General features: G+C 50.2%; 4 protein-coding genes across 11 annotated transcripts; 1 reads left to right on the top strand and 3 right to left on the bottom strand.

Moving 5' to 3' along the window:
* Positions 1-412: 412 nt before the first annotated feature.
* MBLAC1 (metallo-beta-lactamase domain containing 1) lies at positions 413-3,141 on the bottom strand. 3 transcript variants are annotated; one of them, XM_016124741.2, is made up of 3 exons: positions 3,123-3,141; positions 2,945-3,030; positions 413-1,602 (listed from the first exon to the last, which is right to left on the bottom strand). In XM_016124741.2, exon 3 carries the CDS (start codon positions 1,583-1,585, stop codon positions 767-769), a length of 819 nt encoding a protein of 272 aa, XP_015980227.2. In that variant the 5' UTR covers positions 1,586-1,602; positions 2,945-3,030; positions 3,123-3,141; the 3' UTR covers positions 413-766. The 3 variants fall into 3 exon arrangements, with proteins under 3 accessions (XP_015980227.2, XP_015980228.2, XP_015980226.2); XM_016124742.2 differs by lacking the exons at positions 2,945-3,030; positions 3,123-3,141 and adding an exon at positions 1,922-2,028; XM_016124740.2 differs by lacking the exons at positions 2,945-3,030; positions 3,123-3,141 and adding an exon at positions 1,883-1,984.
* Positions 2,040-6,484, bottom strand: CNPY4 (canopy FGF signaling regulator 4). The gene is made up of 6 exons (XM_016124743.2): positions 6,254-6,484; positions 4,257-4,383; positions 4,065-4,161; positions 3,742-3,864; positions 3,123-3,240; positions 2,040-3,030 (listed from the first exon to the last, which is right to left on the bottom strand). Exons 1-6 carry the CDS (start codon positions 6,366-6,368, stop codon positions 2,873-2,875), a joined length of 738 nt encoding a protein of 245 aa, XP_015980229.1. The 5' UTR covers positions 6,369-6,484; the 3' UTR covers positions 2,040-2,872.
* Positions 6,485-6,566: 82 nt separating this feature from the next.
* Positions 6,567-15,012, top strand: TAF6 (TATA-box binding protein associated factor 6). Of its 5 annotated transcripts, XM_036226249.1 has the most exons (16): positions 6,567-6,809; positions 7,087-7,244; positions 10,120-10,335; positions 10,438-10,524; positions 10,656-10,809; positions 11,011-11,067; positions 11,175-11,294; positions 11,536-11,681; positions 11,790-11,867; positions 11,982-12,083; positions 12,190-12,372; positions 12,646-12,720; positions 12,843-12,968; positions 13,535-13,708; positions 13,963-14,160; positions 14,452-15,009. In XM_036226249.1, the coding sequence occupies exons 3-16, from the start codon at positions 10,180-10,182 to the stop codon at positions 14,830-14,832; spliced, it is 2,037 nt and encodes a 678-aa protein (XP_036082142.1). In that variant the 5' UTR covers positions 6,567-6,809; positions 7,087-7,244; positions 10,120-10,179; the 3' UTR covers positions 14,833-15,009. The 5 variants fall into 5 exon arrangements, with proteins under 5 accessions (XP_036082142.1, XP_015980220.1, XP_015980221.1 ...); XM_016124734.2 differs by lacking the exon at positions 7,087-7,244; XM_016124735.2 differs by lacking the exon at positions 7,087-7,244 and having other exon boundaries at positions 6,759-6,915; positions 14,452-15,012.
* On the bottom strand, positions 13,044-19,024 carry AP4M1 (adaptor related protein complex 4 subunit mu 1). 2 transcript variants are annotated; one of them, XM_016124736.2, is made up of 15 exons: positions 18,812-19,024; positions 18,618-18,706; positions 18,153-18,259; positions 17,976-18,072; positions 17,750-17,860; positions 17,585-17,665; positions 17,308-17,370; positions 17,127-17,208; positions 16,983-17,036; positions 16,718-16,824; positions 16,527-16,621; positions 16,185-16,229; positions 15,877-15,927; positions 15,611-15,722; positions 13,044-15,425 (listed from the first exon to the last, which is right to left on the bottom strand). In XM_016124736.2, exons 1-15 carry the CDS (start codon positions 18,867-18,869, stop codon positions 15,201-15,203), a joined length of 1,377 nt encoding a protein of 458 aa, XP_015980222.1. In that variant the 5' UTR covers positions 18,870-19,024; the 3' UTR covers positions 13,044-15,200. The 2 variants fall into 2 exon arrangements, with proteins under 2 accessions (XP_015980222.1, XP_015980223.1); XM_016124737.2 differs by having other exon boundaries at positions 17,142-17,208; positions 18,812-19,023.

The following is a 19,024-nucleotide window of genomic DNA, read 5'->3' on the forward strand; positions in this document are numbered from 1 at the left end:
TGGCTTTCTTCTCAATTCTCTGATCAAACATCTCAGAAGCTTTTCCTGACAACTCTCACACCCCAGCATTCTATCCCCCTTTCAGGTGCTTTTGTCTCAAATCACTAACCACAACTTGCAATTATTTGGTTTCCTATTATTGTTGTTGTCTGTTTCAATAGAATGTATTCTCCATGAGAGAAGGGTTTTGTCTAGCTTGCTCACTGTCGTATTCATTCCAATGACCTAGAGCAGTGATTGAGACATTGTAGGTGTTAAATAAGTACTTATTGAATGAACGAATGAATAAAGTCAGATGACTAAGATGTTCTATGCTCTGCACCTTCTTTCAGCAACTTGCATCCCTGGAGCTATAGGCAATTGGCCAAAGTGTCCCCTTGTTGCAGCTGCTTATTACAATTGCACAATTATCAACATTAATGCTTCATATTTTTATTAGGGCAGTATGATTTTCCATGTAGTTTCCTATTTTTATTTGGGAAGACTATCCCAAAAACATTCTCCCATTTTATTAATGAAGCCTCAGGAGGTGGAATACAGCTGATCCATTCCTTAGTCCCAGTTTGGTTGCAAAAACAGTGATACTGGTGACAATGGCAAAAGCACTCTCTTCCTAGGAAATCCCACCTCCTGGAAAGGCTGGAAATGACCACCCTTTTTTGACTCTGGCTGACCTTGTCCTCTCCGTGTCCTGCTGTCAGTTCCTTGACTAGGGGGAAAGGGAGTTTCCATGACAAGTCCAGTCTCTTCCGGGTTTATCGGTGCACTACCGGCGCTCCTTGTCTCCGACCACAGGATCCTGCCAGTTGTTCCCTGGATCCTTTGACTCTGGATTCCAGGGTTCCCTGATTACTCTGAAAGGGGCTCCATGACCAGGTACGACTATGTCCGCAGTGTCTAAGACCCTCTTCCGGCTCCTCTCCTGGGCCACCGGGTCTTCACTCAGCACCTGCCACGAGTCCTTGTCCCCATCACATTCAAACACATCACCCGCCACCACTACGGTGCCCAGGGTGGTGCCTCCCACCACCACGCTCACATCCCGCTGGCCGCCATGGCCGGGTGTGGCCCACACCTCGAGTCCCGGCCCCAGCTTCAGGGGCCGTTCCTCACCAAGCCCATGGGGAAGGTAGCGGCCCCCGGGGAGGCAGAAGTCATGCGAGACCAAAAGAGCCGCCCCAGGAAACAGCCCCAGGTTCCCTATGTGATCCGAGTGTCCATGGGTCCCCACCACCAGTGTCACGTCTGCGGGAGCCACGCCCTCCCCTGCCAGGGCTCTCAGGAGCGCCTCCCGAGTCCAGGGGCCCCCGGTGTCCACGAGGATGGGGCCACGAGCCGCCGCTTCCAGGGCCGTCTTCGCCTCGCCGCCTTCGGGCAGGAGCTCTCCATGGCTGCAGGCCTGACCAGAGGCCTGACCCCAGGCCTGGGGCAGAACAAGGGTCACAGAGCTGTCGGCGCGCACGGCGTCGCCGACCCTCTCCGGCTCAGCGTAGCCCTTCAGAAGAACCACCACAGAGTAAGGGTTGCCCGGCAACCGCATCGGAGGCTCCCCGCGCAGCGGCTCAGTCCTCAGTCGCCTGCTCATGGCCGGAGAGGGAAGGCCTAGGGAAAGGAAGTGGGGCTGTAGTTGATTCTTCAGCCCTTTCGAGTTCTCACACGCCCCCAGTGTCCGCCAAATGGCACCTCCAAATCTCATTTTGCCACCCCTTCGCACCCTTAAGGTGGTATCGCCTCCCACCCTTCCAAAGATGGTATCGCCCACCCTTTCCTTCCAAGTAAATCCACGCGTCCTTTAGCGTTTTTCGGCCCCCGCCCCACTCCTTTCGCGTGGTAGACCCACACTCATCATAATAAATAGGATGTCCTTTTTTATTTCCCTCACTCTAACTGAAGTCGCTCTCTCTCTTGGACCTAGTTATACCGTCTTCCTTATGTCCTGCCTCCTTCGCTCAGAGGGAAAAAAAAAAAAAAAAAAATCGGAAAAGCCTGAAGGATTTTGTCCTCTGCGGTGCCCGTAATCACAAGTATGGCGGCCGAGGTAGCATCACAACTGAATTTTAATCCCGGCGCATTCTCCGGCATGCGCAGATAGGCTGCACAGACCCAAGCCTAAATATGGTCCTCGACTGGGCGGTGCTTGCTAGCCTCCGCCTGCAGCAACCTTATAAAGCACCATTAGGTTCTAAAAACCCCTTCATCAGGGCGCTTGCCACATTGGCCAGCTGTGCTGTGTGCACTGCAGTTGTGAAACTTTGGACCCAGCTGATGTATGTATTTTTAAGTTTACTAGTCATACAGAAAATGTGGCACCTGTGAAATTATGTGGTGGACCCTCGGTGAAATTAATATGAAGTAGATCAGTATCTACCCCATTTAACTTATCAACGTCACAGTGTCCCCTCCTCAGTTTGTTGGCAAGTAGACTCCTGGACATAGGCAATGTAGATGTAGAGAATGGCCTTCTGGCTTCTTCCTTTTAAGGGTCTATAAAGGGGGCAAAGTGACCTTCCCAAGGTCCACAACTCCTATGCATCGCTGACCTCTGGGTGGGGTAGGGAGTAGTAGAGATATTTAAAGAGGAAAACCTTCAACACTGTCCCCATATACACCTACAATTAAGGGGCAAAAGGCTCATCTATTGGGGTAGGGCTTCTACCTACTGCTCACACTTTTCTCCCCATAGCCATGCCATGCTGTACCATCAGGATCCTGCCTGAGACCAAATGGGAGAGAATAGCTACAAGCTCTGAGTTGGGTCACTCACACATATACACACACACACACACACCCTTAAAGCTGTGGGGCAGGGAGAGCTTAGACTTCAGAGCATTCTCTGTAACTCCTGCCCTTCCTGGGGGTTCAAAAGCAGGAGTCAAAGATCCTCTGGGTCATGCTTGGGGTAGCCTGATGTGCTAGGCATCTCTTGTTCCTCTTCCTCTTCTACCTCCTCTTCTTGCTCCTCCTCCCCTTCTGTCTTCTGTTGCCCATCGGTGATCTTCTCCTTTCCAGTCCAAGTTTCCTGTAGACACGCTAGGTTGGGTGATAGAAAACAATTTATATTGTAGTCCTGGGGGTAGGGGATGTTGTTGCCATACAGGAAAGGGGCCAGCTCACACACTTACCAGTTTCAGCGGCTGGGAGCACATGACTTTCACAAAGAAAATGCTGTAGGGGCTGTTCCTGATGGTGGAAGTACCAGTCTCCCACAACATCTTCAAATTCCTCCAGCATCGTCTCACACTGGTCAAAAGTAAGGGTCAGTAGGCTATCTGCTCTGCTGAGCTTTGGAAACCCTCCTCTTTGCTCTTCACTTCCTGTCTCCCTGCCCCTCCATGGAGAGGCAGGTAGCCAGGTTAAACTTGGCTTACTAGGTGTGTGATCCTTATTCATTTAACAAACATTTACTGGCCTCTACTCTGCCAGGTAGGTTATTAAACTCTGAGTCTCTGCTCCTTGCCTATAAAATGGGAAATGGTAATTAGGTAGTTGTGAAGGTAAAATGGGGCAACAGCTGAAATGTATGTGGCCCCAAATTTGGCACATTGTAGGTGCTCAGTAAGTGGTAGTGCATATTTTTAGCTTCCATTATTATTCCTTGATATGTTCCTGGGCACACTTTAATCCATGGCAGAGTCTTTACTCTTATCCCTTCTTCTTGCTCAGAGGTAGGCCTCTCTAGGATCTAGCTCCCCTTTCAGGTTCCCTGCTCACCTCCCTGGGCAGTGCAGTATCTTATCCTACCTGCTTCTTGAGGAATGTGACCTCCACGCTGGGCTCGTCCCACAGTTCCAGAGGGATCCCCAGATCCACCTTCACCCCCTTCTGCACCAGACCTTTCAGTGTTGCCATGGTCTGACTCTGTCCCTGAGAGATGGGAATATGGGATCAGCCCAACCCACCTCTTCCCCTATCCACCATATCAGTGTTGTCAACTATTGGAGAGTTCCATAAGGGTGAGATGAGGGAGTCTAACAATGAGGAGGGGACACTTGAGAGCTGGGGGAGGTGGGCCTCAGAGGATACAAGTCTGAGAAGTGGGATCCTGCCCTGGGGAATAGTCTGACCTTGGCATATCTCAGTGAGCCCTTGCGCTCAGCATGAACATTGTAATCCAGGATCCGCTCACATAAATTCTCCAAGGCTTCTTCTAGCCTTGTCTCTCTGTGGGAAGAGGAGAAGCAAAGATTCCCTGAATACTGCACAAACTCCCAGGGCTCCTTTAGGGGTTAGAAAGTGGAGAAGCACCAACGACTCACGAAACGCTGTAGGGGACATGTCTCTTCCTCTTGCCCGTGTCCAGCACCTGCCCCAGCTCCAGCACCTCTCGAGAGCGACCAGTACGACTCAGTTCTTCCTGTAGCTCCAGGCTCAGCAGCTTACACACTAGATGTTTGAGGGGATTGAGAGATAAACAAACATGCCAGGAACTCATTCTGCAGATGAGCAAAGGCAGCAGAGCATGATGGTTACAAGTGCAGGCTCTGGAGTCAGCCTAGCTGGGTTGCAATCCTGACTCAGCAGCTTAGTAGCTGTGTGACATTCCTGCTGTGTCTTGGTTTCTTCACCTCTAAAACAGATAATAATAGTACCTCTTTGTAGGGGTGTGGTGAGGATTAAACAATCTACATAAAGCTCTTAGAATACTGCATAGTGAGCATTGTATATGTTTTTGCTGTTGTTCTGCAATTATTTATTGAGCTCCTCCTGGATGCACATAGCAATACAGACAGCAATAAGACCCATAGTGCCTCTTCATGGACATTGCCAGTGTAGTTGGGGACAGATAAAAAGATGACAGTATGGTGTGATGGACCCTACACTAGGTTAATACCAAGAGCCTTAAACTCATTAGGAGATTCAAAACTCATTCAATGGTCACATTGACTTCCTAGTAGCCTGCAATTTCCGTAAGGGTGAGCATTGCATCTATTCCACCACTGTCTTTCCAGCACCTAAAATATGGCCTGGCATGTAAGAGGTCCCAAGAAAGGGAGTGGCCTATACAGAAGTGCCGAGTGAATTAAACACAGGAGCAAGTAACGAAAGTGCCCAAAATGTGCCATGCATGATGCTAGGACCTGGGAGACACAGGTACTCTCCCTCCAAGAGTGTACACTATAATGGGAGGTGACAGAAAAGAAAGACTTCCAAAGGCGGTACAGTTAAACTGGATCTTGAAGAACCACATACAGAACGGAAAAAGTCATTCCAGGCAAAGGGAAAAATAGCATGCAAAGGCACAGAGGTTCTAGAAGATAAGGCAGGCTCAGTGACTACTGAGAAGTTCAGTGTGGCTTAAGTATGGGCAACTTGGGGATGGAAGTTAGGGTATGGAAATGGCAGAAAGGTGGGGCCATACAACAAAGAGACATGTGCTCTGCCCTAAAAATGCTGGCTGTGTTCTGATCACAGCAGGAGGCCTGCATAGATGTTAAAAAGCAAGGACTGACAAGACTTGGTATATGTTTAGAAAAACTTACAGAGGTCGGGGAGAAGAGTGGGACCAAGTAAGAACACTGATATTGAAATGCAGGTTAAGGACAAAAGAATCAAGGGACAAAACTGAAGTCAGGAAGGCAACAAATTAGGGAACCAGAGTACTCAATGGCCCAGCTCTGAAGTGCCCCCCTTCCAGCTGGGCCCCACTCTTAATTCAGCCACAGAGGATGCTGCTCGCTGTGAAATCTGTAAGTAAGCTCCCTTTGCAAAGCTTCACAGGTATGGGGAACCTCTCCCAGTTGTGTGGCCTCTTTCATTTATGAGCTTCAAGGGCTGATTTACTTATCCCTAAACCCCTCAGGAGAGCGTGGGACCTGTAATTTGGGAGCGTCTCTGCCAAGGTGGAGCAGAGGATGTCAACAAGGTAAGAGCCTCACACTCCGCTCCTGCAGGCTCTCCAGATTTAGGTCCAGTGGTAAGGAAAAACACACACACACTGAAGATGCTCAGTGGAGTGGGCAATCCTGCACAAATAGTCCCTGAACTACAATTCCCACAAATCATTGGGGGCCCAAGCCAGCAAAAAAAAGCAGGCATTCTCTGGATCTCTCATGGGAATTGTAATGCCATAGTTTTGGGGTAACGCTATGGGTTTCCCTCCCTTGACTCCATTGGATTACGCCAAACTCCACCATAATTTCCCTCTGGTCTTCGAGGAGGTCGAGTGACCCACCCTTATCGGTTCATTTGGTCCGTCCCAGACGAAACACTTTAGCCAGAGGGATATGAATAAGGGCCTACTCCCGTCAGATACCTTCGCATTTGCTGGGCAAGCGTTCTGTGTCATCGTCCTCTTCCTTCGGCGTCCCAGCCCAAGCACCGTACACAGTCAAAATGAAAAACAACATTCCCAACCGCACAGGTCCCATGACAGAGCGCTGTCCTCAACCAACCACCCCTTGACTTCAAACCAACTTCGGAAAGGCAGCAGGCCCTTTAAATTTCGAGGCAGTCGGCGGCAACTTTAATCTAGTCTGGCCCTGGAGGCGCAGGCGCAGTGCCCGCCCGAAAGGGGGTGGGGCCTTCCTGCGTTCTGGGATTCCCCGCCTCGGTTTTGTAGCACCTCCCGGAGGTCCTGGCCGCCCGGTAGTGAAGGAATAAACAGAAGTAATTACAGAAGAGGCGTGTGCTCCTTACACGTAGACAGCGACACAGCGTTTTTTTATGTGGTTTAAGGCTGTGAACCTAGAGGACTTATTCCGGCTCGAAGAAGGGGTGGAGACTTGCTCCCGACTCTGCCAGGACCTGCTCCGGGGAAGGGGCGGGGCCAACATGGCGCCGAGCGCCGGGTGAGCGGCGCTTTGGCTTCGGTGAGAGTCTTTTCCAGCGCGGGGCGCTCGGCTGGCTGGGGCGGGTCTGAGTGGTACCGGGGACTAGACCCTTTGATGGGCCTGTGTGGGGACCGGGAGGAAGACGGTTGGTTGTGTGTCCGTGCGCATGGGGACTCTTTGCATTGGAGGGATGTTGGGGGATGAGGTGGACTCTTTGCTGCTTCTTTCGCGCTCGACCTATTGCCTGGGATTTCGACCCGTTTCCCCGCTGGGGGATCTACAAAGATCTAATTCAAGTTAACCCTTCCCCGTAAAGCTTTCTTGCAGACTCCACTGACCTGAGGGGCTCCTGAGGTCGTCACGTGTTTTACGAGCCTTTACTGACAGAGGGTACTGCGGGGTATTGGAAGATTAGTAGGAATTCTCTAGGAAACGGACTTGACCGCTTCATGTATACCCCGCCCCAGGCACGGTGTATGTGTTGAATAAATGTATTTATTACAGATAAGACTTTAAAAAGTGAGGGAGGAGACCTGGGATGTTTTGAGAAGAACCACATTCTCTTTCGCCTCCCCATCTTCTCACCGCCCCAGCACGCCCCCACCTACATCCAGCAGTCAGTCCAAAACGCTTTTTACATTAGTCTTCCTAATGACAGCTTCAAGCGAACCACTTTCTTTTTGGTCACAGAGTAGATTCCAAGCTTGGGCCTGTATCTTGTTCATTTTGATAATAGTGGTACCGAAGATGTATTGAGCACCTACGTCTTTAAGACTCACAATTCATTCATTTACTCAACAAATATCCATTGAATACAGTGTCTTAGGCAACAGTCTGCAGTTTTGGAATATATCAGTGAATATAACAAAGATCTCTGTCCACACGGTGCAGGAAGGGGAGGTGTGGTGGTGTTTAACAATAAGAGATACAATGTGTACGTTGATAGTTGTTAAATGCCATAGGGGAAGAAAAGCAGAGTGGGAATGGGGTGCACTATTAAATAGGGTGGTAGAAATAGGCAGCCAAGCAAACATCTGGGAAAGAGCATTCCAAGCAGAAGGAACGGCCAAGGCCATAAAACGAGAGCATGCCTGTCAGTTTTGAACATCAAGGAGGACTGTGGGACTGGATCAAGGTGGAAGAAGGAAAGGAGATCAGATGTGCAGAGAACAAATCATGCAGGGCTTTGTAGACTATAATGAGAATTTTGGATTTTATTCTATGGCAAATGAGGAGCCATTACAGGTTTGAGCATAGAAATGACCTAATCTGATTTATGATTTGAATCACTCTGGCAGCTATGTTGGGAATAGTTATAAGGAACAAGGATGGAAGCAGGAAGAGCTTGTCAGGAGGCTATTGAAGTTACCCAAGTGTTAGGTGATGGGGACCTGACCATGCAGTGTGAATGGAGTATTTAGGTTGGGTCATCTGGTGGATTTGATGTGAGGGCTCACCTGGGTGGATGGTGTTACTACGAAGACAAGGGAAGCTGAGGCTGTAGCAGGTGGGAAGGGGGAGATCAGGTAGTTCAATTTTAGTGGAGGTTTTAAGTAGACAGTTTGATAAACAAGTCTAGATCTAGGAAAAATACTCTGGGCTAAGGACGTAAATTTAGCCATCATTATCCTGTAAGCGATATTGAAAACTGTGAGAGAGGTTGAGGTCACCAAGCGAATGAGTAGCTAGAGAAGAAGATTAAGGACTGAGCCCTGAACATTCCAACATTAAGCAGATGAGAAGAACCAGTAAAGGGAACCAAGAGGGAGTGGCCAGTGAGATAGGAGGAAAACCAGGAGAAAGTAGTACAACAGAGGAGTAAAAGTGTTTTCAGAAGGGAGTAGTCAGCTATGCTATGTGCTGCTGAGAGGTTAAAGAAGATGAGGACAGAGAGTGGGCCTCGGATTTGGTGATGCAAAATCATCGGTGATCTTGAGTGGTTTCAGGAACTTAGCAAGATCAAAAGCCTGATTGGAGTAGGTTCAAGACAGGAGAGGAGAGGAATTTAGAAACAGTTGAGACAACTCTTTAGGGAGTTTTATTACAAGGAGGAGCCAGAAAAGTGGAGTATAGCATATAAAGTGGAATGAAAAGATTTTTTTAAATGTATATTTGGTGAAATATGCATAACAAAAGTTACCATCTTAACCATTTTGAAGTGTAGTTTATTGCATTAAGTATATGTACAATATTGTGCAGCCATCACCACCATCCATCTCCAGAATGCTTCATGTTGTAAAACTGGAATTCTGTACCTATTAAACAATAACTCTCTATCTCCCTACCTCCAGCCCCTGGCAACCACCATTCTACTTTCTGACTCTGAGTTTAACTACTCTAAGACTCTCACACAAATGGAATCATACCGTATTTTTCCTTTTGTGATTGACTTATTTCACTCAGCATTATGTTCTCAGTTTTCAGGGTTCATCCAGGTTTTAGCATGTGTCAGAATTTCCTTTTTAAGCCTGAATATTTCATTGTATGTGTACCACTGTGGGTTTTTTTGTTTGTTTGTTTTTTAAGAAGGGAGAAATAACTGCATTATTAAGCTGATGAGAGCCATCTGGTAGGTTGAGAAATTGATGATGCGGGGGAGATGGGAGAAACGCTTGACCTGGTGACAGGCATGAACAGTTTATAGTAACAGGTAGGAAAGCAGAGTATGTGGGCACTTGGGCTGCTCAGGTGGTAGATGTGGTGGGAGTCTACAGAGGTCCCTTATGATAGCCAAAAGCATGGAAGTAGAAAAGGTATTACATGTAGGACCGAGGGAGACTGAGTACATGGGGTTGTAGTATGATTGTCTGGCAGCATTAAGGGGGAATTAAAGTGGGAATTGGCCATGACAATTACGGGTGTTTCTCATCACCTTGAATTGTACGGGTATATGTTGTCGGCTCAGAGAAGGAGAATTATATTTCACCAATATTGTATATGTGTCAAGAACGAATAATGATGCAAGAAGGGGCAAGAGAGATGAAGGTATGTGCAAAAGAACCTTAGGAAAAAGGTGTTTCCCACGTTTTACAGAGAAGAAACTCAAACCTGGGACAATTTACTCTGCCCAAGTAACATAGCTAGGTAGTACTAGGCTGGAGTTTAAATTGAGAGCCAAGATCATTCTACCTCACTTGCAGTGCCTGGCATAGAACTACAGCTCGATTATATTGATTGCTACTTCCTTTTTTACACTCAGTACTGACATGGGGGACAGAAGACACCCCTGAGTTCCTTCCCTCCTTGCATACCCATTGTTCATTTGTTATGTCCTTTCCTGACCAGACAGCCTTTCTTCTTTGGGTCTCATGTTTCTTTTTCTCTTCTGCCTGCCGCATCCTCCTGCCAGGGTCTCCATCTCTTTACCCTGGGGCATCATTCTTCAGGAAAGAGAAGAGGGGGCTCCAGAATGGCTGAGGAGAAGAAGCTCAAGCTCAGCAATACTGTGCTGCCCTCAGAGTCAATGAAGGTGGTGGCTGAGTCGATGGGCATCGCCCAGATTCAGGAGGAAACCTGCCAGCTGCTGACAGATGAGGTCAGCTACCGCATCAAGGAGATTGCACAGGTAACCCTGCCCCTCTACCCAGCCCTGCATTGTATTGAGGATTCTGCCCAGGCTCACTTCTTCCCCAGGGTCTTAGGCTGACATCTCTTCTCCCACTGCCAGGATGCCTTGAAGTTCATGCACATGGGGAAGCGGCAGAAGCTCACCACCAGTGACGTTGACTATGCGCTGAAGCTTAAGAACGTTGAGGTGATTGGGACACACAGGACTGAGACAGGGACAGGGTGGTGAGAGCAGTCCTCCCAGACACTGCATTTGCCTTCAGCCATGCCTTTGTGGGATCCCTTCTCATGCCAGTGTCTCTTTTTCTCCTGATATAGCCACTCTATGGCTTCCACGCTCAGGAGTTCATTCCTTTCCGGTTTGCCTCTGGTGGGGGCCGGGAGCTTTACTTTTACGAGGAGAAGGAGGTTGACCTGAGTGACATCATCAATACCCCTTTGCCCCGGGTGCCCCTGGACGTCTGCCTCAAAGGTTGGGGGAGAGGAGAGCAGGGTGGTAGGGAGGAGGGAAAGGAGGAACAATGCATATGGGTTTGAGGACGCTCACGACAAAGAAACCTTCAGTGTGAGATCCCTCATGAGTTGTAGGAAGTGGTAACATTCCTTAGTGTGGAGTGACTCTCTAGTGTTTGTTTCTAGCAGTTCAACTAATACATTCATTCCTTCTTCATAGCTCATTGGTTGAGTATTGAAGGCTGCCAGCCAGCTATCCCAGAGAATCCACCACCAGGTAACCGTCATATGCAGAGCCTCCCCTGCCCCCGCCCTGCCTCATCTCTCTCTCTCTCTTCATATCTATTGCTCTCGTCACTCTTGCTGTGACTGGTTTGCCACTAGCTCCCAAAGAGCAACAGAAGGCTGAGGCCACAGAACCCCTGAAGTCAGCAAAGCCAGGCCAGGAAGAAGATGGACCCCTGAAAGGCAAAGGTCAAGGGGCTTCTCCAGCTGATGGCAAAGGTCAGTTCTGCTAGACTAGGCCTCTCCTGGCTCTTGCCCCAAAGCCAAATGGTCATTTGTACAGTGGGTGAGGTCAGGGTTAGTAAGGGGCAAGACCTCAAGCCAGAGAGCCTCAGAAGGGATCAAGCAAGCAGCCTATGTGTTCTCCCTGGGTGGGGGAGTAGAGGGTGAAGTTTTGTCTGGTACTGAGGCCTCTTTTGAGCTTTTTTTTTTTTTTCAAACCTCTTTCCAATTCATACAGGAAAAGAAAAGAAAGCACCACCTCTGCTGGAGGGAGGCCCTTTGCGACTAAAGCCCCGAAGTATCCATGAGCTGTCTGTGGAGCAGCAGCTGTACTACAAGGAGATCACAGAAGCCTGTGTGGGATCATGTGAAGCCAAGAGAGCGGTAGGGTCCAACCACCTTGCCTTTACCCTGAGACTCCTTCTTATGAAGGCCCCACAAAATTCTCCCATGGTATCTCTCCCCACTTCACTCATTCCCCTTCTCCCACAGGAAGCTCTTCAGAGCATTGCAACAGACCCTGGCCTCTATCAGATGCTCCCACGATTTAGCACCTTCATCTCAGAGGGGGTGAGAGGATTCAGAAAGACCAGGACCTCGGATGAGGTTCTGAGGCAGGGGGGTGAGGAGGCAGCAGGGAATGCTCATTTAAAGAGTCTGCCCTGTCACTTCTCTTTTCCATAGGTCCGTGTGAATGTGGTGCAGAACAACCTGGCCCTGCTCATCTATCTGATGCGCATGGTAAAGGCACTGATGGATAACCCTACGCTGTATCTAGAAAAATACGTGAGTGGCTTTGCCTACCCACCTCTCATCCCAGATTTCGAGGACCTCACTGCCACCAATAGGATACCATTTATCAGAATTAACTAACTCAGGGCTTCTCCTTTAGGTGCATGAGTTGATTCCAGCTGTGATGACCTGCATCGTGAGCAGGCAGCTGTGCCTGCGACCAGATGTAGACAATCACTGGGCGCTCCGTGACTTTGCTGCCCGCCTAGTAGCCCAGATCTGCAAGCATTTCAGCACAACCACTAACAACATCCAGTCCCGGATTACCAAGACCTTCACCAAGGTGAGCCAGGAGAATAAGGAGGGTAAGTCCTTTCTATCTCTACCCCAAGGCTGTCAACAGGACGAGAGCTTCACCTAAATCAGTGATGGGTCAGTTGTGGCTGGGGGGAATGACACTGAAAACAAGGGTCAGAGGCCAAGGCAACTGGGAGTTGAGCTATATGTATCTATAATGACTTAATGATCTACAAGGAAAGTGTTTATGAGAGATTTGGGTCCTTACCAATTGGCCTTTCAGGGCCCTTATCTGGGTTTATTTTCCATCCCCTTACAGAGCTGGGTGGATGAGAAGACTCCATGGACCACACGTTATGGCTCCATCGCAGGCCTGGCCGAGCTGGGACACGATGTCAGGCCCCAAGGGGAAGCACTGGGGGAGGGAGGCATCACAAGGTCATAGCGGGCAACAGTCCCACAATTGGGAGACCCTGTAGTGACCTCAGGGCCCTGGCTTCTCTTCCTTTCCAACAGGTGATTAAAACTCTGATTCTGCCACGGCTGCAGCAGGAGGGGGAGCGGATCCGCAGTGTCCTGGATGGCCCTGTACTGAGCAACATTGACCGCATCGGAGCTGACCATGTGCAGAGCCTACTCCTGGTGACCACAGCCCCCTGCCCTCCCCCTTACTTCTTCCCACTACCCCTTCCCCACAAAATACAGCTGGGTACAATGTTTAGCAAGTATGTGGTTTCTTTTATTCACATGTCCTGTCTTTGCCTCATATATTCAGAGCACACCTCAAAGTCCCATATTGTCTTGCAGATGGAAAGACTGAGGCACAAGGGATTAAGTAAGAAGAGGTCTTAATTCTCAGCCTATGACTTCTAGACTGCACTGCTCCCAATGCTTCTGCATCCTTACTGCCCATTCTGTGCAAGGCAAATGCCCTATAGACCAGCTACCCCTTAGATATTACCAGGGTATTCAGCAAGTTCTGTTCACACCAATTGGTGCCTTTGTTTTCTCATGAAGAAAACCACAGTATTCCTCACATACACTGCTATCCCTGCAGTTTGACTTCCAACACGAAGTAACAGTTTGGCTCTAACAGGAACATACCAAAATGAAAGATAGTATCTTTTTTCACCTTCACGCTTCTAAGAGTTCCAGCCCTCTCTCTACATGGCTTTTTTTGTTTTTTTTTTTTTTTGCCTTCTCTGCAGAAACACTGTGCCCCTGTTCTGGCAAAGCTGCGCCCACCACCTGACAATCAGGATGCCTATCGGGGAGAATTTGGGTCCCTCGGACCCCTCCTCTGTTCCCATGTGGTCAAGGCCCGGGCCCAAGCTGCTCTGCAGGCTCAGCAGGTCAACAGGACCACTCTTACCATCACCCAGGTCAGTGACAGTGCAGGGAGGAGGAAGGTGAAATGAAGAAAAATGGGGGTGGGATAGTCAGGGTTTCTATCATGGTGGAGAATCACAAACACACCCCCACTCAAGTATTAATTTTATAAAAAAGGCACAGGGCCCTGTGCGTCAGAATCTTGGGGGAAGCTAGGCTCCCAACCCCAGTGAGACCCACTGAGAAGCAAGAGGTGCCCTTCTTTTTCTCAGATGTTGAGTTTTCTTCTTGCTGCTTTTTCCTATAGCCCCGGCCCACGCTGACCCTCTCACAGGCCCCTCAGCCTGGCCCTCGTACACCTGGCTTGCTGAAGGTTCCTGGCTCTATTGCTCTGCCTGTCCAGACACTGGTGTCTGCACGAGCTGCTGCCCCACCTCAGCCTTCCCCTCCTCCAACTAAGTTTATTGTAATGTCATCATCCTCCAGTGCTTCATCCACCCAACAGGTACGGAACTGTGTGGGACTGACCAGGGATGGTGGGCAGCATATCATTATGCTGCCCTAAGGGGCCTGAGGTTACTTCAGAGCACCCTGGGGTGGGGGGCTAGAGTACAGCCCAGGCCCCTCTGGACCTAGAGCTAGAAGGACTACTTCCCAGGGGCCCAAAAGGCCACAGATGCTCCTTCTGAGCAAGGCTCAAAGGATGTATTCAGTTGGAGCAAGTGAAGTATTCCCCCAGGCCCAAGGAATGTTGAAGATAGAAGGCAACAGGTACTGACTTTCTTTTTTCTCCCAGGTCCTGTCCCTCAGCACCTCAGCCCCTGGCTCAGGTTCTACTACTACCTCTCCCGTTACTACCACGGTCCCCAGTGTGCAGCCTATTGTCAAGCTGGTCTCCACTGCCACAGCTGCACCCCCCAGCACTGCCCCCTCTGGCCCTGGCAGTGTCCAGAAGTACATAGTGGTCTCTCTTCCCCCAACAGGGGAGGGCAAAGGAGGCCCTACCTCCCATCCTTCTCCTGTTCCTCCCCCATCCTCAGCTCCCTCCCCACTTGGGGGCAGTGCCCTCTGTGGGGGGAAACAAGAAGCTGGAGATAGTCCTCCTCCAGCTCCAGGGACTCCAAAGGCTAATGGCTCTCAGCCCCCTGGATCTGGCTCCCCTCAGCCTGCGCCTTGATGCTGTCACATACCTGCCAACCTTCTCTCCCCGATTCTTTTCTCCATACAACAAACACACACACACACGTGTATACGCATGCTAGGTGGAAGGAAGTAGTCTGCTTCCTTCACCTTAACTTTTTTTTTAGATATTGTACAGCCAGCTCCTCAGAATAAAAGTTTGATTTGTAATTTGTGATCCACCTTAGTCTTTCCTGTGTCCAGTACCCTAAGAGGTCTAACCCGTTGACCCCTCGTGGTCTCTAGGATTTAAGACTCTTCCAATTAGATCCATAGTCATGGGCGGGAAGGCTGGAAAAGACAGTATTGTCCTTCGCTCTAACCACAAGCTGCCACCTTTCTATCCATATTCTCACTTGGGGAGCCTCAGATCCGAATGACATAGGCATCACTGTGGCTTAGGTGTCGTACCCACTTGTGGGGGTTGGCATTGCCACAGGGTCTGAATGCCAGCCTGAGGAAGCGAACCTGGAGGCCAGAGCACGTATGCCGGGGAAGTTCAAAGGAGAGGCTTGCAGGACCCAGCCCAAGAGGAGGGGCTGAGGTGGAGTGCCCTTGACTGGGAGGCCCAGGCAGGCCCGGGATGTCCATCTGTGAGGGGGAGAAGAAGGGGAGGGGTGCTGAAGGCACAGAGAGGAAGTTGGGCAGGGAAGCCAAGGGGCCAGAAAGTTGACCACGCTGGCGGGAATAATGGAGCAACTGCATTAAGAGAGAGAGGTCAGGGAGCTGAAAATGGAGGTGGGAGAAGAGGAACTTAGAGAATCAGCAGCCAATACCTGGAAAAGACCTGAGAGCTGAGAGCCTCCTTGCACCCGAGGCAGGTCCCAGTGAAGGGCTCCTTCCCTGAGCTCTACTTTCTGCTCTGGGCTGCTGAGCTCCTGAGACAGGCTGGAGTTAAGAGAGAAAATGTGCTGAGTTCAGCCCCTCCCTGCCTTGGGGGCAGGCAGTTCCACCCCCACAGTGCACGCACTCCTCCCCAGTGCCACCCGTTGCCCAGGCAAGCTGTTAAAACCACCTTAGTCCCCAAAGTGCACACACTAACCTGACCACCCCTCGAGGCAGAGGAAGGTGCAGCCTGACGTTGAGAGCCTGGCTGTAAAGACAAAAGGAACAGAGTCAGCCCCAGGAAGGTAGCGACTTCTTCCCTCTCTTCATTAATGTCACAGCTAGAATACAGCACTAGTGCCACCATATCCCCTTCCCAAACTCTCGTGCCTCTAACTAAATTGGATCCGAGTTTCTAACAAAACTGGATTCTGAGGCTGGTGACTGCATCTAAAAAGGAGAAGCAACAGGTGTCTGTCTCCTATCCACTATAGCTGAACTAGTCTTGGCTATCCCCACTCATACCTTTTTGGGGGCAGGTCACATCGCAACTTCAGGTAAACCTGGAGCCTAAAAGAGAAAGTACAGTACCTTTACTAGGACCACATCCTACTGGTATCTCACCATCCCCACCCAAGGCTCCCAGACGTGGCTCTTGGTTGTACCCCAGGAAGGAGAGAGAAAGGATGAAAATCTACCCAATTCCATTAGTGACTAGCATTCACAAGGCTGAGTCCACTTGGGGGGAGGGTGCCTTTTTCTAACTTGTACCCTATACTACTACCATCCCTTCACAATAAGTCTTGGGAACATATATCTATTGGCTTGGCTTCCAGGGAAGTTCAAGAACAGGGGAAATGGTCTCACTTGCCAGAGCCTCGGTCCCACTGCACAGAGGGAAAGAGCCGGAAGGGGAGTGGGGAGGAGAGGTCATCTGAGAGCTGGTACCGCATCACAGTCAGCTAAGAACAGGGAGGAAGATCAGTTTGGTCCCCTCACACCTGAACTGCCTCCCTTCCCCCTGGCAAATGGAATATGCTAGACCAGCCCATCCTGACCTCGCCCTGAGGTGGTTGCAAACGGAGGATTCGATGAGACTCAAACTCATCCAGGTGCACTGAGCTGTGAAATGAGACCTCATCCACCCTAATTCCTGGCCCATAACCTGGAAAAACAGAGAGAGAACTCTCCTAAACCATGTTTTAAGAGAAAAGGGCAAGGGTGGGGTGGGGTGGGGTGGGGTGAAGATCTACCTCTAATTTCTTTCCATGAAACCTATGGCAGTGATCTATATCTAGGAGAGGAAAACCCACTTTTCCTCACCTCTTAGTTCTGACTTCCCCACACAAAATTCTTCTGTCAAGCCAATGCGCATCTCTGTCAGAAGGAAGGACATCAGAAAAGGCCACCTAATACCACCATTTACACCACCAAGAAGCCTGTCCCAAATCCAACCGTGGGCTCAACCTGCAAACTTCTCACCACAACCACTGGGAAGAAAGCTCTTGAGTCGGATCTCTCCTTGCACATCCACCTTCAGCAGCGATCCCTGAGAGTGGCCATAAGGTTAATAATGCCCAAAGGCAACCTCCCAACATTTCTCAGATACCATCTGTCCTCAGCTCCAGGTCTGGGGGCCCAAACTTACATTAGATGCTATCAGTACAGACAATCTCTCCACTATGTCCAAAAACACTTCGTTCTTTTGGCTCTGAGGAAGACAGAGGATTTGGGTAGTTGGAGACTGAACAGCCTATGTTCTAAAGTGAATAGGACAGTGGCAGCTAGGACCCTGGGGTGGGGACATGAGGTAAGGAAAGGACTGGATTATCTACATCTAGAGGAGATGGAAAGATGTGCCACCTCTGGACTCTGGAATCCCAGAAAAAGATCAGAGGGTCTGAACCTGTTAATCTCTCCCTCACCTGATCAGAGCGGCTGGACAGGACTGGGCGGCTGGCTGCACTGCTGGGGGCCACTTTGCCCTGTTGTGTCTCAGCCCCAAACTGGAAAGCACCCAAAGCCATCAGTCCTCAGGTCTGACACTCCCTGCCAACCCTTCTCCACCCTAATCCTCTTCCTCCACTGACCAAGCCAACACTGCTGAGGTCAAAGAGGCTGAAGGGCTTGCTGACCACGGCCTCAGTCTGGATGAAGTTCCTCAGCATCTCCGTGGATGTGGTCTGCACGTAACCATAGTCCTAGAAACAAAGAAAGGGAGTCTTTGGGTGGCCAGTAGAGGGAAGGGATGAAAAGGAGTGGACTTAGCTTCCCAACCAAGGAACAAGGACAATGAGGAAAATCTTTGGACCTTACCAGCACTTCATCCAGGAGTTCATAGACAAGAGCCACATTGCGGGAGATGGTCGCCTCTCCCAGGGAACCACAGTAGTCGCCCAGGAGAGTGGCTAACCTGAGGAAAAAGAATGGACTGTGCATCTCCTCCTCCTCTCAGACTCCCCAAGCCCAGCTGCCCAGCCCTGCCCTCCTCACCGACTAAGCAGCTCTAGCAAGGTGAAGGGAGAAATGTTTTCTGAAGTTGTAGCCACCAAATAGAGGCTACTGTGTCTGATGTGAATAAAATGACGATCATCGTGGTGCTGAGACAAAGGCGAGGGAAAAAGCATCAGGAAGACAGTTGTGCTGAAGGGCCCATGAGACTTGGCCTGGTATCCTGATTCCCCTACTTCCTCGCAGTGGGACTTAACGACCAACTAGAAAACTCCCTAGGGCTCGGCTTCCCAAAGTGTTAAGTGGAATTAATACCCCAGAGGTGCTGAGGATTGAGACTTGCGAGGAGCTGTGCCTACTACATTGTTAGCAATCAACAAAGTTTCGTTAATATTATTTGCAGGAATGTACACCCTACCCCGGCCCCGCCCAAGGGAAAGCTCTCAAGGAAGCAGCCCCAGGAGGGAGACTGTCCTGAATACCACCCCCACCCCCTCGTGTGGTTACCATAACAACTGGGGACTCCTCTCCGGGCAGTCCCGTCAGCTTCCGGTAGAAAAGCTCAGCCACATCCCGGCCGCCACTGTCCCCACGGACTATCGGGTTGAAGGACAGCTAAGGAGCCGGCAACACAGGCTGGCTCTGGGGCACTACTTCCACCCAGCCTCTCCCCACCCCACGGTCCCGCGGGTCAAGGATACAGTCCTTGTAGATGAGCGGGTCCCCCTTGGAGGACAGAATGAAGAACTGGGAAATCATGGCCGTTCTGGAGAGTAGACAAGGAGACAGCAAAAATTGGGCGTGCCCCTCCCTGCGGGCCTGGAACAAAAGGACGCGCCTGAGCTGGCCCTTTAAGAGCGATTTTCCTCGGACGCGGGAAACCCGACGCTCGCCCCGCCTCGCCAAACCTGGCC

Source organism: Rousettus aegyptiacus, unplaced genomic scaffold, assembly GCF_014176215.1.
Source record: "Rousettus aegyptiacus isolate mRouAeg1 unplaced genomic scaffold, mRouAeg1.p scaffold_m13_p_8, whole genome shotgun sequence".
Taxonomy (NCBI): domain Eukaryota; kingdom Metazoa; phylum Chordata; class Mammalia; order Chiroptera; family Pteropodidae; genus Rousettus; species Rousettus aegyptiacus.